This window comes from Zea mays, chromosome 6, assembly GCF_902167145.1.
Source record: "Zea mays cultivar B73 chromosome 6, Zm-B73-REFERENCE-NAM-5.0, whole genome shotgun sequence".
Classification (NCBI taxonomy): Eukaryota; Viridiplantae; Streptophyta; class Magnoliopsida; order Poales; family Poaceae; genus Zea; species Zea mays.
This window is the reverse complement of record NC_050101.1, coordinates 88,140,361-88,157,689: the sequence shown is the minus strand read 5'-3', so window position 1 is coordinate 88,157,689 and position 17,329 is coordinate 88,140,361. Positions and strand designations below refer to the sequence as shown.

General features: G+C 44.5%; 1 protein-coding gene and 1 long non-coding RNA gene across 6 annotated transcripts; one reads left to right on the top strand and one right to left on the bottom strand.

Annotated features, from left to right (window-relative positions):
• Window positions 1-501: 501 nt before the first annotated feature.
• LOC103629525 (uncharacterized) lies at window positions 502-4,439 on the bottom strand. Of its 5 annotated transcripts, none has more exons than XM_008650624.2 (5): window positions 3,930-4,388; window positions 3,516-3,854; window positions 1,267-3,217; window positions 1,024-1,143; window positions 502-930 (listed from the first exon to the last, which is right to left on the bottom strand). In XM_008650624.2, exons 1-4 carry the CDS (start codon window positions 4,337-4,339, stop codon window positions 1,063-1,065), a joined length of 2,781 nt encoding a protein of 926 aa, XP_008648846.1. In that variant the 5' UTR covers window positions 4,340-4,388; the 3' UTR covers window positions 502-930; window positions 1,024-1,062. The 5 variants fall into 5 exon arrangements, 4 of the variants coding, with proteins under 4 accessions (XP_008648846.1, XP_035815861.1, XP_008648845.1 ...); XM_035959968.1 differs by having other exon boundaries at window positions 1,456-3,217; XM_008650623.3 differs by having other exon boundaries at window positions 3,516-4,439.
• Window positions 4,071-5,048, top strand: LOC103629526 (uncharacterized). The gene is made up of 3 exons (XR_554448.3): window positions 4,071-4,161; window positions 4,265-4,414; window positions 4,647-5,048. It is a non-coding gene; the product is annotated as an uncharacterized lncRNA (long non-coding RNA).
• The last annotated feature ends 12,281 nt before the right edge of the window (window positions 5,049-17,329 follow it).

Here is a 17,329-nt window from a genome sequence, read left to right as displayed (position 1 = left end):
ACATCTACGATTCTAAAAAAACGGGCATCTTAATTATACTAGTACGTTCATATTTTCTACAGACGCGCCTAATGCACGGTCGGCCATCGCCATTGCCAGCCATTCTGCCCACATTTCTTCTCCTATTTATTCATTTTATTATATTTTATTATATCTCTCTAAACTCTCTCTCTACGTACAGACATCTCCAATCTTACATTTCTCTATCTAGCTCCTACTATACAATATAACTCAGTTATTTAATATTTTTATTAATTTGCATGGTTTTAAAAAGGGTTTTTTAATTTGGTGCCCTTAGTTTTGGTGGTGTGCTCATCTATACCCTTAGTCGTGTTTTTTGCTCAGCTATGCCCTTCTGTTCTATAGCACTGGAAGGGCACAGCTGAGCAAAAAACACGACTAAAGGTATAGATGAGCACACCACCAAAACTAAGGGCATAGAGTATTTGTACTACCATAATAAATATTGTTATCATATTATAGAGCTTAAGCTTATTAATATCGCAAAGAAATAATATCATTAATGTATAGGAGTTGAATCGTGCTCCCCGTACATTTATGGTGAGAGTTTCCTTTCCCCCGTATATGGAAGAACTGTTAGAAGGACCGTTGGAGCTGTTGCTCATCCCATAGTACACAGTATATGGTGTATTGGTGTGGGTGGGGGAGTGGGCACGCTTGGAGCTAGTGTTAGACTGATTACAACGCTTGGAGCTACTGTTAGCTGTTGCTCATCCCATAGTACTATACTGTATGAGTATGAACATGGCGTATTTACAAGGTAGATATTGAACTCTTTTTTACAAACACGCGCGTAGACATTTACTGCAGTTACATTATCTGTAGAAAATTCATGACTTCAGAGAGCTTATTTGCCACTAGTACCCATGCGACGTTGAGAATGCAGTGCCAATTAGAGAAGGGAATATGCTGCAAACATATTATGAGAACTTAAAGAATTAGTTACCAGCTAGCATTGGGAGGGTACAACGTGAGACATAAGCATAGATGTGTAATACGTACCAGTTTATTAGCAAGGCGATAGAGAATGTTTATAATCCTTCAGTCAGTAGCAGGGATGCGGCCTGCATTAGCGAACAAAATTGCTGCTCTTATTGCTTGTGCTTGAGACCTAATCTTCCTCTATGCAAAAGAGAAAATTACAAATTAATTTGTCATATATAAGGAATGCAAAGAAATACGAAAGAAGGCAGCTAGCTAATAATGATGTATGGCTGTTTTCAAAGTCTGAGCTAGTATATTTACTTCTTTCGGATACAAATAATCTACTATCAACGTGGGCTTGCCAGGATTCATGTCCAGGGATTTCTGGAATTCATCTTTTACGGCCTCCACCTCCTCGGGCATGATAGTGTACATTGTTTTAACAGAGACATGCTCAAGTGACATGAGGTGCTCCAAACCAAAGTTACAATCACCGTACTTATGCATTACCTCTTTCACCCCGAACAATAAATGGAGTTCTTTGAGGTTTTGCATACTCCCTGGTGCGAACACCACCGCCATGGATTCATAATCGATTTGCATCTCAGTTAGGCACCGGAATGGATAACACTTGTCAATGACCAACCTTTCATCTCTGGTTTCCTTCACATGTACACTGAGACAACGTAGAGATGGTATGCTCCCAAGGACATGGATATCTTGTACTCCCAGAGCTAATAATGTGATCTTTATGCTAGACAGGGAGCAGAGTGATGACATCCATCTTGGTACTCTAGTCATGATGACAGTTCTTGCAAGTGACTTCATATCAATGGAGCAAAGTTGTTGAGGACCAGGGTACAATTTGTCACATTCGGAACATAGGCTGCTCATCATGGTACCTTTTATTTTCATGGATTTGAGGCTGACAAGGTTAGATAGACATTGGATGAAAGGTTCCTCATAGCTCTCATCCCAATCACGAAAGTTGATGCCCAAGGTCCTGAGATTGGTCAGACACCCCAGATCATGCAGCATGCTTGGTGACTCGATAGTTATGGTCCCTTTAACTTCTTGTAGAGAGGTTAGTTTTCCAAATCCGTCTAGCTGTTTTATGCTCCACCCAGACCTAGAACAAAGCCGCAACAGCTGTCGCAAGTGAATAATGGTTGTCATCTTTACTTTGTGCCCAAGATTAGTTATGTCAAGTACTTGCAAAAATTGCAGATTCCGAATCTCCCTTGGGATCTCAGTAATAAATTTCGCATTGAGACTCAAATATCTCAGCTGAAACATATTGCAAATATCTTTAAAGTGGTGATTGTTCACTCCATTACATTTCTTTAAATTCAATACACGTAAGACCAGAAAGGCCGAAAGTTTTGGCGTCAACTGGAAAACTTCAGTGGACACAGTAAGTGACCTTACGTGGGAGAAGCTCATTGTAGCTAGCTGCTTGGCTTCCTCTTCCTGGCTAATTTGGAGGGATAACCGGCGGACCTTTTTAGGCAGATCAAGAGATACGGGTTGTTGCCCACCTACTTTTGTTAGAAAATGCTCCTCATTTGACAAGAAACTGATAAGATCAAGGACCATATCATGTATCCGACAAGATACGGTCTTACCATCATGGCCAATCCCGACAGGTTCTAACATACTTGTGTTAACTAACTCTTCAATATAATCCTTACCTACTTCATATAGGCTCTTCCCTTGTTCTTCATGGACAAAACCTTCACCAATCCATTTCCATATCAGACCTCTTGTTCTAATCCTGTAGTCCTCTGGATACAAACTTAGGTATAACAAGCAAGTCTTTAGATGTGAAGGTAGGTCATAGTAACTAACTGATAGTATCCTTCTCATATTCTTCACATTAGTACTGCCATCTAGACCATAACCCATGGATTGGTACACATGTGACCAATAGCTATGTGTGTTTATTTCCTTTCCAGTTTTATTGGCTAGCATACTTGCCATGGTAATGATAGCTAATGGTACACCACCACATTTCTGTAAGATTTTACCAGCCACTTCAGCTAAATTAGCTGGAGGACATTTGTCTTCACTGCCAAAAATTATTTGGCAGAATAACTTTGTTGAGTCGCTGAGAGAAAGAGGTTCCATTTGATAAACACTTCCAGCTTGTTTTGCAACATCAATATTACGAGTTGTGATGATTATTATACTTCCACATTCATTGTGCATCAAAGAACATTGGATTGTTTCCCACACAGAAGTATTCCATATGTCATCAATGACAATAAAGTACCTATATATATAACACCAAGAGACAAGTATAATATATCAGCAAAAATCTACCACTTGTTTTCTTTCTGTGGCTATTAAAGTCAATTAATGCAGCTAATAAAACGAAAACTATAATTGGCTTTTGGACAACACAGCTGCTTAGGCACCAGATCTGCGCATAGAGGGAGATAATTTCCCTGTATGCGCAGATCTGAGTAGTGAGTAGCAAATGATTGCAAATGAAGAGGGAAATTAAAGGAGGGCCCATCCTTGCTTTCCTTTCAGCAGCGATGAGGAGGCGATGGCCACAATATACATACCTCTTGTGTAGAAGGAACTTCCTCAGTTCCCAGATTAGTTGTTCTTCACTCCATGTTCCTTGATTGATGTCCCTGTATTTGTCTCCATCAAGCTGGTAGAGCATGTTTTTGAAAACCTTGACGACATCAGGATTATGAGACACATAAACAAATGCCCCACAGACAAATTGCCCTTTAATCTTCTCATACACAAGATTAGCAAGAGTAGTCTTGCCTAACCCTCCAAAGCCAACAATAGACAGTACAACTGGCTGCTTGGATGCCTCCTTGTCGCCCTCCATGAGCCTTTTCACAAGGTCACTGCTCTTCTCTTCGGCGCCAACAAGTTCTGTCGCCTTTCTGTAAAGAGCCGACAGCCGCAGGTTGTCAATGCTTCTGCCAACAGGCTTGGAAGGAACCAGATCAACCTTGTACCTGTCACGCCGTTCACTCACATCCTTTATGCGGCTCCTGATCTCCTTGATGTCTATGCCGATGCTGTGTTGAATCCTGCCCCTTGTCAGCAGGTGGAGGCTTCTATCAATGAATCCCTTGAAACTATGTGGCTTGCCATCGCCAACTCGCACCATGAATCTGTCGATGCTGTCCTCGAGGTCGTAGGACAGCTCTCTCACCTCCCTTGTCCAGAGCTTGACTTGGACGTCAGGTGGGTGGTCGATGGGTGCCTCGGAGACCTTGATGAGAGCAGCCTCCATGCTCTTGAGCTCAGTCTCCAGGAACATGATCTCACCCCTCACTTTCTTCTGTAGGTTATACTCCTCCTTGATGAGGTTGGCCAGCTTGGGCAGGAGAGTGCCCATCGCCCCGGTGACTATCTCCGCCATGGTTGCTCAGAGCTCTTACTGACAAGTGATGGCTAATGGTGTATACTGTGACTCTGTGAGACAGAATCTGACCAGGTATAGTGGCCTCTCGTGAAAAGCCTTGAATGAAACATACAATTGGACTTAATATAATCCGGTCGCCAGTTTTTGTTTTATTTTTCCTGAATCACGAGAACTTTAACCCGGGTATAGGTTATGCTAAAAAAAAATCATCTGAGCAGTTGGCAATCTGGACGCATTATCTATACATTATTCGTTGTTTGGTTTGCTCAGAGCTCTTACTGTTGACTGATGATGGTGTGAGCAGGTGGCTAGCAATAAAACTGTATACTGGATGGAGACAGAATCTTACCAGGGATAGTGGGCTCTCGTGGGAAGCCTCGAATGGCACATCACTTGGACTTAACATAACCTGGCTTCCAGTTGGCACGACTATCTGTAAAGTATTTCGTTAATCAAGAAAGTTTTGTCTATATATATTATTACTTTTTAGATTTGTGTGTTTTTATTTACCTGAAGGTTTTTTTTCCACATGACCATTTTGATGAGGCAATGAGTACAAATTAAAACAAATGAATATTAATTACTTTTGTCTTCAAAAACATTTTTTCCTTTTGAATTTTTTATGTAGCTTTTATGGAGCCATACATATCATAGGTCTGGTTCAGCTTTGGTGGACTTGCCCTACTCTGACCATTGGTCTGGTTTCTCCTTATCACTCAAGCTAAGAGTTATGTATACTGGAGGAGTCCATCACCCTTCGGGATGGCAACGGGGCGGGTCGGGGTCGGGGGAGTGCTCCCCGTCCCTGTCCTGATCCCCGAAACATAATCCCCGCCCTGGCCCCAAAATGCTTAGGGCATGTTCGGTTACATTAATCCCCTTCTGGATTGGTGGGGTTTAAATCCTCTCCTAGTCATTTTTGACTAGGAGGAGATTTAATCCCCTTCAATCCCCTTCTGGATTGGTGTAACCGAACAAGCGCTAACGGGGAATGTTTCATCCTCGTCCCTGTCCCGACGGGGACCCATTCCCCGAGGGTAACCCGTGGGGATCAATTGTTAAGTATAAATATGATTATATAAAAACAAATATTGTCACACCCGGTTTTAAGGAACAAAACCGGGTGCATCTCATATATGCGCCAGAGAAGACAACACATGTAATAACAGAGTGCATAGTGATAAATGTCATAAATATCATAAATGTACTTATTACATAGCGAAAGTCTTACAAAAATAAATGATAAAATAAAGCGAACTAAATATTATTCCCTGGCGTCACAAAGCTGACTGGAAGACGCCACCTAGATCAAGTCGAAAGCCTCAGAGTTAGGCGGCTCCTCTTTGACTACCTGTTCTTCTCCTGTGAGGGGTGTGGGACAGCAAGAGTGAGCTCATATATGTTCATCGCTCAAAAAGTTGTGGGGAATAATGTGCATGAACTCACCAAAGGTGGGAGTTCATGTGAAGTGTAAGGCTGATCAATAAAATAAAGACTGAAGCTGAGCATTGCTTTTATAAGTTGGTCAAAATTTTAATAGCAATTACTAAGTGTAAGTAAATACCAAACCATAGTAATAATAAGGAATAATAATAATAAAATAATCGCAGATGCAATGAAATGACAAATTGAGTTTAAGTTCCATAAATTAATCATGTGAGTGTCCGAGCCGCTCATGACCGTGAGTATGACTAGTATACCAGTTTTACACTCTGTAGAGGTTGTGCATCTTTACCCACAAGTCATGTTACCCATCTGCCAAGAGACGACCAATCCTATACACCTCTATCGAGGAGGAGAGGCAGGGTAACACTACGAGGCCTTTACAAAGTTCCACTAGCTTCAGAAAACTCGCTACAGTTTATAGGAAGCTCCAGTGCAGGAATCCCTCGCCTGACCGCCATCGCAGCAAAATCAACCCAAGGACCTCCCTACACTGACCACTCCCCTACTGCCCTTGCCCCTTTTGGGTAAGGTAGTCATCCACTAGCTTTCCTAGTTAATCAGCCAAGGGCGTCCCATTAAACCCTTGTGGTAGCACTGTTTTCCCGGGTGGTTCTCCATGTTCCCATTAACATAGTGATCTTATCATGAACAATAAATAATAAACAGATAATAAAAAGTGTAATCATGAGTAATAAATATCTCTATACCCAAAACCACATAAAGCAATAGCATGTAATCAGTCGTGCTCACGGTTAAGAGCAACCTGGACCCTTACATGATAATTGAACTTAAAGATGGAAAATAAATCGTGATCCGATGATTCATAAATGATTTGCTTAAGTGGTTTCACATAAGTGTTTTTGAGATATAATTATGTACTTATGTTTAATTGGGAATTTTGGGAAACACTTACAATTAGTAAGTCAGGCATTGTTAATAAAATATTGACCAACTAAAATTATTACCGCTTATCCATAGCCTACCTTGTTAAACTTGCATTACTCCTCCCACTTGCTGAGCTCCGACCATAAGTGAGCTCACTCCTTGCTAATATTTTGATCGGAGGGTGATGAAGACTTTGACGAAGATGTTGACAAGTACTAAGTCTAACGATGCGCTAGTCATCTTCCTGTGGAAGATCGTCCATGTTTTATCCGTTGTACTTTGATGATTTTACTATTTAAGACATTTATGTCTGGATGATGTAATAAAGTTACTCTAACTTCTTTACGCCTTTATTGCATTGTCTTTTGATATATTACACTTGTGACGTCAACATATGTGTGGAAATGGATCCTGGCACACATATGCTATGCATTCGGTTTTGCCCCTAAAACTGGCTGTGACAGCGGTCCCGCCACAATCGCCGCTCGGCCTCGGGCGGTTGCCGCCACAGATGCTCGTGCTGTCGCTCGGCGTCGAGCAGTTGCCGCCATAGACACTCGCGCCGCCGCTTGTGCCTCATGCAGTCATGGCCGCCGCGACGCTCGACGTCGCCTGGGTTCGCCGCTCACGTCTCGCCGCAGGAAGCCGCCGTCGATGTCCGTCCACCGGTCGTCGTCGCTCGCGTCTCAAGCAGTTGCAGCCGTCGCCAGCTGACCCTAAAAACCTAATTCCTAGGGGTCTAGGCTACTTTTATAGACGCCCTGGCTTGGTCTGGCTTAACTAAATGGCACCGTCTGGCCTGAACTTCCTCTAGTTATTGGAAGTCCATGACTTATAATAAATAAACTATATATATATATATATTAAAATATTAAATTCGTTCTAACAATTTAGATACCCACTTTAATCCTTACAAGCAAGAGCAGATATAAACCTTAGACCATTGGGCCCAAAGCATGACCTAGATGTCTTTAGTTACTTATTATTTTTTTAGACTAAAATATATTAGAATCTAAGTAGATTGAATATATTGGCTCACAACATAATCAAATCCTAGATCCACCCCTGTCCCCATGTACGTACTGTAAGTCAAGGTAAATAATAGCCAAACAGTGGTGGCCCTGAGGGTGGGGCGGAGCGGCCGCCGCCCCGAGCCACCAATTATATAGAGCCCTGAACCTAGTTATACATTCAATAATTAGACTATCAGACATAATAACTTAATAGTGAAATGTCGAATAATTAGCAGCCACGAAGTGTTCACAACCCAGTCATATTTAAACATGTTAAAAGAACTTTTAAGATAATACTATAATATGTATCTTTTTATTTATTTGTTGCTTGGTATGAATATTTTTAGATTTGTCTTGAGTTTATATATTGGTACCATTTTTATATAACAATAGTTTAAAGAGCCTCTATTTTAAATTTACTCCGAGCCCTAAAACCTCCGGTCCACCGAATTAGCCAAAACCAAATTAAAGTTGAGCGACTGAAATCAAGAGGTTTTTCTTCAGGTTCCTTATCTAGCAGCCCCTATAGGCCATCAACACGTAACCTTGTAATACTCAAAATTGAATAAAAGGATTATATAGTAAATTCCTTATTTTATGTGCCTCATTTGCATCATAAAAAGAGCATACATAAAATTTAGAGATGAATTAAAACAATGATAAAAAAATATGCATCATGTTGGAGTTATATGTTTGTGCATTAAATAAAAATAATAGGGATAAAAATAATAAGATAATAAATACTAGAAGTTGGATTAAACCTAAATTAAAATTTGGGTTTTTGAAAATGAGAAGAAGAGAAACGATATAAAAATATAAATAATATAATTATATTTCCAGAATATGTATTTTTAAAGTCACAATATAATTTGGGGATAAAATTTGCACAAGGTTTGAAGTTAAATTCGAGTTCAAATTGACTTTAGAAATAAAGAAAAGAAAATGGGAGATAAAAAGAAAAAGGAAAAGCAAACCTAACCTAGGTGGGCTGCCGTCCCCAATCTGGCCCAATTCACGTTTCCCTCGCGGGCCCGTTGCTCAGCTTCACCACTCTACCCGCGCGCTGATCAGCTGGGCCCACAACCCGACCTCCATCACGCGCTCGCGATTGACCGACCACTTACAGGCGGGCCCGTTCACCAGCGACCGATGCAGCGCTTGGATGCTCACTTCTGTTGCCGTCTGGGGCCCACATGTCGGGGCGCTCACCTTCAACAGCTCGACCGAGCTCCGCGTGGGTCATGGAGTAGCGCCCGGCGCGAAATCCGGGTGACCAGGGTGACTTTCTCTGCGCCTATATATGATTCGGGGGGCCACGATTCCTTCCTCTCTCCTCTCCTCCTCAATCTCGCGGCGCCGACCAAAAGAAAATCACCATTGCCCCGCGCGCAGAGGAATGAAATCGCCGCCACCATCGACCATTCGCTGCTTTGTCGCCGTGTCCTAGGAATTCTGCCAGGAGAGTTCGCCTGCGCCTGGGAAAGAGGTCCGCAGCCGCAATTGGAAGGAATCACCATCTGGCTGGGTGAATTGCTCGTCGGAGCAGTGTTCGTACCGTCCTTCCGCCTCTCGCCGTGGCGCGGCTCCTCCACCTCGCCATTGTCGGTAATAAGCACTTCCCTATGTTCGCCGCACTCTCAATTTCGCTTTGCACCTAGGTAATCGTAGTTTGGCGCTCGGAATCGCTAAGAGGGGTCGCTGGCGTGCTCTGCCGCCGGGAGGCTAGGCACGCCGCCGTGGCTCAGTCTGGGAGGAAGAGGAGTCGACCGCGGACCGTTGGATCTGGCGCGTGTGGCTCTGATTAGATAGGAGATACCCTTTCGCTCGGTTGAATCACATCCATCGATGTTCGATTGGGCGATCCGCGATGCTTTGGCCACCATAAGATCTGAGCCATCCAAATGCAATCCTGGGGCTCCTGCGCGATACCGGTTCATTATTGCGCTCGATCTGATCCCACCTTCGGTTTCAGATCTGATGGCCGGGGGTTAGACGATACCCCTTCGCGACGACAATTACACTAAAGAGTCCCTCTGTTTATCTAAAAACAACCCGACGTCTACCTCTACAGTGCCCTGAGTCTTAGGTTTAGTTGCGCCGAGGCCCCTGATCTTTCTAAAAATAGACGCCCAGTCCAGAACTTATTTAAAATGAATAAATGAATGAGTAAATGCATTTTTAATACAAAAACAATTCTAGAAACTGGTAAAATGCATAGAAAATTCATTTTAGCTCCAAATTGATCCATTCCAATTTCTAAAATTTTGTAATATTATTGTCTATCATTTAGTGTCTCTGTTTTGACATGAAAAAAATAAGAAAATTAATTTCTCATTTAATCCTATTTCAAGCACATTAAACCTTTGGAAATTCATAATTCAAAATCCATAAATCCAAAATTAACGATTCATGTTCCTAGGTTTTTATTTTAATGTGTAGATTTTATTGTATATTTTATTTACCTGTTTGGTGTAATGTTAATTTTCGCTATACTATGTATGTATTGTGTTGATGCGAGTAGACGAGCAAGCTACTGTGGATCCTCAGGTTCAGCAGGTAGAAGTTGCTGAGCAGGAGCTCATCAAAGGCAAGTTGTGCCCTTGATCACTTACTTTTTCCCAGCCATTTTCTTATTAATTATAATGATCTGTATAAGTTAATTTTGATGGGATCCAATAGGTTACCTCAGCATTGGTTATCTTTATACCTTGTTTACCTCTGAAATTTTTTTGGGTAGTACCTGTTATTGCTTTATGTGGATTTGGGTATGGAGATACTTTATTTATGATTACACTTTTATTATCTTTTTTATTAGTACTGTTCATGTTAAGATCATTATGTTAATGGGAACATGGAGCGACCACCCGGGAAAACAGTGCTACCACAAGGGTTTAATGGGACGCCCTTGGTTGATTAACTAGGAAAGCTAGTGGATGACTTCCTTACCCGAAAGGGACAAGGGAAGTAGGGGAGTGGTCAGTGTAAGGAGGTCCTTGGGTTGATTTTGCTGCGATGGTGGTCAGGCGAGGGATTCCTGCACTGGAGCTTCCTATAAACTGTAGTGGGATTTCTGAAGCTAGTGGAACTTTGTAAAGGCCTCGTAGTGTTACTCTGCCTTGCCTCCTCGGTAGAGGTGTATGGGATTGGTCGTCTCTTGACAGATGGGTAACATGACTTATGGGTAAAGATGTGCAACCTCTACAGAGTGTAAAACTGGTATACTAGCCGTGCTCACGGTCATGAGCAGCTCGGACCCTCACATGATTAATCTATGGAATTAAACTCAATTTGACATTTGCATCGCATTTGGAATTATTTTATTATTACTTTTCTTTATTATTATTAAGGTTTGGTATTTACTTACACTTATTAATTGCTAATAAAATTTTGACCAACTTATAAAAGCAATGCTCAGCTTCAGCCTTTATTTTATTGATCAGCCTTACACTTCACATGAACTCCCACCTTTATTGAGTTCATGCACATTATTCCCCACGACTTGTTGAGCTATGAACGTATGTGAGCTCACTCTTGCTGTCTCACACCCCCCACAGGAGAAGAACAAGTGGTCGAAGAGGAGCCGCCTAACACTAAGGCTTTCGACTTGATCTAGGTGGCGTCTCCCAGTCAGCTTTGTGGCGCCAGGGAATAATATTTAGTTCGCTTTATTTTATCATTTATTTTTGTAAGACTTCCGCTATGTAATAAGTACATTATGATATTTATGACATTTATCTCTATGCACTCTGTTATTATGTGTGTTGTTCTTCCTTGGCTCATGTAACATCCCAATTTTTAACCCAGATTAGGAACCCTAATCTAACCCCCCCTTCTTATTATCTATCCCAAAACTCCCCTAGATTTTCTCATCATATGCATACACCTTGTTTGATTATAAGCACCTCACTTAGATTTTATTTTCTAACACCTAAGATTTTCTAGTAAAGTAATTGTTCAAAAGAAAAGGATATAAAAATGAATATAGAAATTGGAAAAATAAAAAGGAAAGGAAAACCCCCTCTCCCCCTAGCTGGGCCGAATCCAGCCCACCGCTGCGGCCGCTCCCCCCTCGCGCCCGCGACTTCCTTCCCCTCGGCGCACCTCCGGCCCACTCCGCGTTCGCGCCCGCGCACACTGACGCGCCGTCCCCACTCGTCAGTCCCCGCCCCCTCGCCCTCGCTTGCGACCGCTCCCCCTGGCAAACTGGCCCCACCGGTCAGCCGCCCCGTCGTCCTCGCCGCGTACGGCTTCGCCGCGGTCACCTCCGGCCACCGTCCTCCTCCTCGCCCCGTCCCCTCGCCCATCCCCTCGCCGCATAGGAAAGTTTGGCACCGCTCCGTCCTCGTCGCAGCGCCCGCGTCCTTGCACGGCACCGCCCGCCGTGCGGTCTCGTCGTCGCCGCTGTGCGGCATTAATTCCGGCGCTGTGCACCTCACCGGCGTCCGCTGAGCTCCACCGCTCCCCTTCCCTCGGGCGCCTATAAAAGGGTCGCCCCGAGCACTTCCTTGCCCCGCACCGGCCTCAGCCACCCCTCTTCCCCCTCGCCCGAGCTCAGTCACGAAAGCGCCGCCGTCTTCTTCCCCTCCGGTAAGCCTTCCCCTCTGGTGGTTCAGCGAGAAAGTAGAAAGGCTTATCAGCTTCGCCACACCGCCGTGAACTTGGGACACCACTCCCCTACACCACTCCCCACCCAAACCTCGCCATCGGCGACTCCCGCTGCTGAGCTCCGTCACCTCCCCGCGGTCAGCCCCCTCCCGGCCCCCTTTAGCCAAATTGAGCCTGCCCCTAAGTTCGCCAGCCCCTCCTCATGCTAGGGCGCCTGCCCGTTACCCAAGAACCGGGTCACCGGCGGCCGGGTTCTACCCCCCCTCGCGGACGGCCGGTTCACCGCGTCGTCGACCGTTGGCGTTGTTTCCCCCTCCCGCTCTCTCTGACGTGTGGGGATCCCGCGGAGACGCCGTCACCCCCTCGCGTGCCCGTGCCGTCTCCCGCCTTGGGCCGCAGCTGGGCCGGCGCATTCGCGCCTGCGCGCGCCCTGCGCCCGGCTGGGCCAGATTACCCCCCACGGCCCACCAGAGTTTAATTCCTTTTCTTTTTCCTTTTTCAGCCTTTTCTCCTTTAATTATTATTTCTCAATATTTTATGCACCAAAAATTATCAAAATAATTTCTAAAGTCACATGTAATAATAATGTTAGAAAATGACACACTCCAATTAGTAAACCACTATTGATGTATTGTTTATTGCCTGTTTTACTAGAAGAAGCGGGGACCGTCGATCCGGAACCCGTAACCCCGGAAGAAGTGCCGGAGCCCGATCCCCCGGAGGTAGACCTTTTGTGCCAGAAAAGCTTCGACGAAGGCAAGTCCATCCTTCCCTTGATGCATAAATTACCTATTCTTTCTACCACTACCTAGGCCGGGATTTTAGGGTGGGATATCTGCATTGTGAGTAAAGAGATAGCCCGCATTAACATATATCTTTTGGATACAAAATATGGGATGGAAGAAAGGGCAGTGTGTTTCTTCAATCGAGGTTTTGTTTCAGAAAAAGGGGTTGTGCAATGAAGGGTATTCACCCTCATCACCTTGGAGTGGGATGATCAGGGACTCCCTGGTTTAGGGGAGGGCCTAAGGTGTTGGCTCAGCTGGTTTAGGTGTGGGCAGTCACTCAATCCGAGCTCGTACGGTCCGACCCCAGGGTTATGAAGGCTAGGGAGCATCGGGAGGATAAGGAGGGGGAATGTTTTGTCCGGTTTGGACATGGCGGTGGCCTGACTCCTTCCGGTATAACCGTTAAGGTTAGGACGTGCGAGGAAAGAAAGAGATCCGGCATTCGGGTCTCACGACAGTGAGATCGCAGAAACCAGACAAGTGGGTAAAGTGTACCCCTCTGCGCAGAGTTGAAACCTATTCGAATAGTCCGTGTCCACTGGTATGGACGAGTCTAGTGTGGTATGACAATTAGAGATTTCTATACCCTCCGTGAACAGGGAAATGTGTGTGTAAGTGCGTACTTGAGAGCACCTAGAGGGGGGGGGGGTGAATAGGTGATCCTGTAAAACTTGAACTTTAATGCCACAAAACTTGGTTAGGAGTTAGCACAATAAAGCCAAGTGGCTAGAGAAGAATCCTTGCAAGACAGGACAACCACAAGAAGATCAATCACAGATAGACACAGTGGTTTATCCCGTGGTTCGGCCAAGTTCAATACTTGCCTACTCCATGTTGTGGCGTCCCAATGGACGAGGGTTGCAATCAACCCCTCTCAAGTGGTCCAAAGACCCACTTGAATACCACGGTGTTTTGCTTTGCTTTACTATATCCCGCTTGCGAGGAATCTCCACAACTTGGAGCCTCTCGCCCTTACAATATGATGTTCACAAAGAAGCACGGAGTAAGGGAGGGATGAGCAACACACACAGGACTCAAAATCAGGGCGACAATACGCACACAAGTCACAACACGAGCTCTCAACACAACTCAAAGAGTTCTCTACTCAAATGGAGCTCTAGTTGCTATCACAAAGAATCGAATGCGCGGAATTGAAGTCTTGGTGCTTAGGAATGCTTAGAGAATGCTTGGTGTCCTCCTCCATGCGCCTAGGGGTCCCTTTTATAGCCCCAAGGCAGCTAGGAGCCGTTGAGAGCATTCCAGGAAGGCAATTCATGTCTTTTGTCGCCTGGCGCACCGGACAGTCCGGTGCACCACCGGACACTGTCCGGTGCGGATTTCTTTCCTTCTTTGGTGAAGCCGACCGTTGGCGGTTCAGAGCCGTTGGCGCACCGGACAATGTCCGGTGCACACCGGACAGTCCGATGCTCCCTTCTGACCATTGGCTCTGCCACGCGTCGCGTGCGGATTACACGGCCTACCGTTGGCCGGGCCGACTGTTGGCTCACCAGACAGTCTGGTGCACCACCGGACAGTCCGGTGATTTATAGCCGTACACCGTCGTCGAAGTCCCGAGAGCGGCCAGTTCGCCAGAGCCAGCCTGGCGCACCGGACACTGTCTGGTGCACCACCGGACACTGTCTGGTGTACCCAGACTGAGCAGACTCTTGGTTGCTTCGAGCCAAGCTTTTCCAATTGTATTTTCTCTGATTCTAGCACTTAGACAATCATGTTAGTACACAAAAAACAATGTACTAAGTCTAGAATCATACCTTTGTATTGATTTGCACCTTATCCACCATTTGGCATAGTTTATCACTTAAGCACTTGTGTTGGACACTAAATCACCAAAATACTTAGAGATGGCCCAAGGGCACATTTCCCTTTCAATCTCCCCCTTTTTGGTGATTTATGCCAACACAACATAAAGCAACTAAAAGAAGTGCAACATCAATTCAAATGAGAACACAAATTTGTTTTGAATAAAATTTGGCATATTTGGATCATTCTTTGCCACCACTTGTTTTGTTTTTGAAAATCAAACTCAATTTCCTATCTCTAAGTCAAACACACTTGTTGAGACATAAAGAGAGTTGTTCTAAGAGAAATTGATCAAAGATTTCAAAAACTCCCCCTTTTTCCCATAATCAACCATTCTCCCCACAAGAGGCCAACTTTTGACAAAAGAGACAATAAGAGATTTTTGACAAACCAAGAGCTCTATTCTTCTATTTTCAAAATTCTCAAGTGGTAGCTGATCCATTTGTTGCTTTGGCCTTATTTTCTCCCCCTTTGGCATCAAGCATCAAAATGGGATCAATGTTGGCCCTTTAACCCCATTGCCTCATCAAAATCTTCAACTAAGAGTAACAGAGGCAATAAGAGTTCAAAGATGAACTTGGAATCAGTTACTCTTTTATCGGAGTGCAGTGGAAGTCTTGCATGGTCCAAGTCCACCTTTCCCTTTCAAACCTCCTTTGAGACTGAATTAAGCAAACTCAAGCACACAGTTAGTCTCAAAGGGTCAAGTTGTAGCACATCTCCCCCTAAATATGTGCATCACTTGCAAATGGACTTGTGAGGTCCGGGGAGTGCTTGTACAACTTGAGCACCATAAATAAACAACAAAATGCATTAAGGAACATGATCAAGGCATAAAACACATGTATGCTATAAATCAATCCAGGTTCCACGAATCTAAGACATTTAGCTCACTACGCAGCCTGCAAAAGGTCGACTCATCTAGAGGCTTGGTAAAGATATCGGCTAGCTGGTTCTCGGTGTTAACATAAAACACTTCGATATCTCCCTTTTGTTGGTGGTCTCTCAAAAAGTGATGTCGGATGTCTATGTGCTTTGTGCAGCTGTGTTCAACAGGATTGTCCGCCATGCGGATAGCACTCTCATTATCACATAGGAGTGGGACTTTGCTCAGATTGTAGCCAAAGTCCCTGAGGGTGTGCCTCATCCAAAGTAGTTGTGCGCAACACTGTCCTGCGGCAACATACTCGGCCTCAGCGGTGGATAGGGCAACGGAAGTTTGTTTCTTAGAGCTCCACGACACCAGGGACCTTCCTAAGAAATGACACGTCCCCGATGTACTCTTCCTATCGACCTTACATCCAGCATAGTCGGAGTCTGAATATCCAATCAAGTCAAAGGTAGACCCCTTTGGATACCAGATCCCGAAGCAAGGCATAGCGACTAAATATCTAAGAATTCGCTTCACGGCCACTAAGTGACACTCCCTTGGATCGGATTGAAATCTAGCACACATGCATACGCTAAGCATAATATTCGGTCTACTAGCACATAAATAAAGTAAGGACCCTATCATAGACCGGTATGCCTTTTGATCAATGGACTTACCTCCTTTGTTGAGGTTGGTGTGTCCGTCGGTTCCCATTGGAGTCTTTGCGGGCTTGGCGTCCTTCATCCCAAACCGCTTGATCAAGTCTTGCGTGTACTTCATTTGGGAGATGAAGGTGCTATCCTTGAGTTGCTTCACTTGGAACCCAAGGAAATAGCTTAACTCACCCATCATCGACATCTCAAACTTTTGAGTCATCGCCCTGCTAAACTCTTCACAAGACTTTTGGTTAGTAGAACCAAATATTATGTCATCGACATAAATTTGGCACACAAAAGATCACCATCACAAGTCTTAGTGAATAAAGTTGGATCAGCTTTCCCAACCTTGAAAGCATTAGCAATTAAAAAGTCTATAAGGCATTCATACCATGCTCTTGGGGCTTGCTTAAGTCCATAGAGCGCCTTAGAGAGCTTACACACGCGGTCGGGGTACCATTCATCCTCAAAGCCAGGGGGTTGCTCCACGTACACCTCCTCCTTGATTGGCCCGTTGAGGAAAGCGCTCTTTACATCCATTTGGAACAACCTGAAAGAATGGTGAGTAGCATAGGCTAACAATATGCGAATTGACTCTAGCCTAGCCACAGGAGCAAAAGTATCCTCAAAGTCCAAACCTGCGACTTGGGCATAACCTTTTGCCACAAGTCGTGCCTTGTTCCTTGTCACCACCCCGTGCTCGTCTTGTTTGTTGCGGAACACCCACTTGGTTCCCACGACATTTTGCTTAGGACGAGGCACCAGTGTCCAAACTTCATTTCTCTTGAAGTTGTTGAGTTCTTCCTGCATGGCCAACACCCAGTCCGGATCTAGCAAAGCCTCTTCTACCCTGAAAGGCTCAATAGAAGAGACAAAAGAGTAATGCTCACAAAAATTAACTA

What these genes read in the sequence shown, in the direction of transcription:
- LOC103629525 (XM_008650623.3), bottom strand. Translation starts at nt 4,339, where the DNA reads ATGGCGGAGATAGTCACCGGGGCGATGGGCACTCTCCTGCCCAAGCTG. An exon ending in AAGTTCCTTCTACACAAGAG is followed by an intron (nt 3,218 to 3,515) that starts GTATGTATATTG and finishes TTATATATATAG; the next exon opens with GTACTTTATTGTCATTGATG. An exon ending in ATTATTTGTATCCGAAAGAA is followed by an intron (nt 1,144 to 1,266) that starts GTAAATATACTA and finishes TCTTTTGCATAG; the next exon opens with AGGAAGATTAGGTCTCAAGC.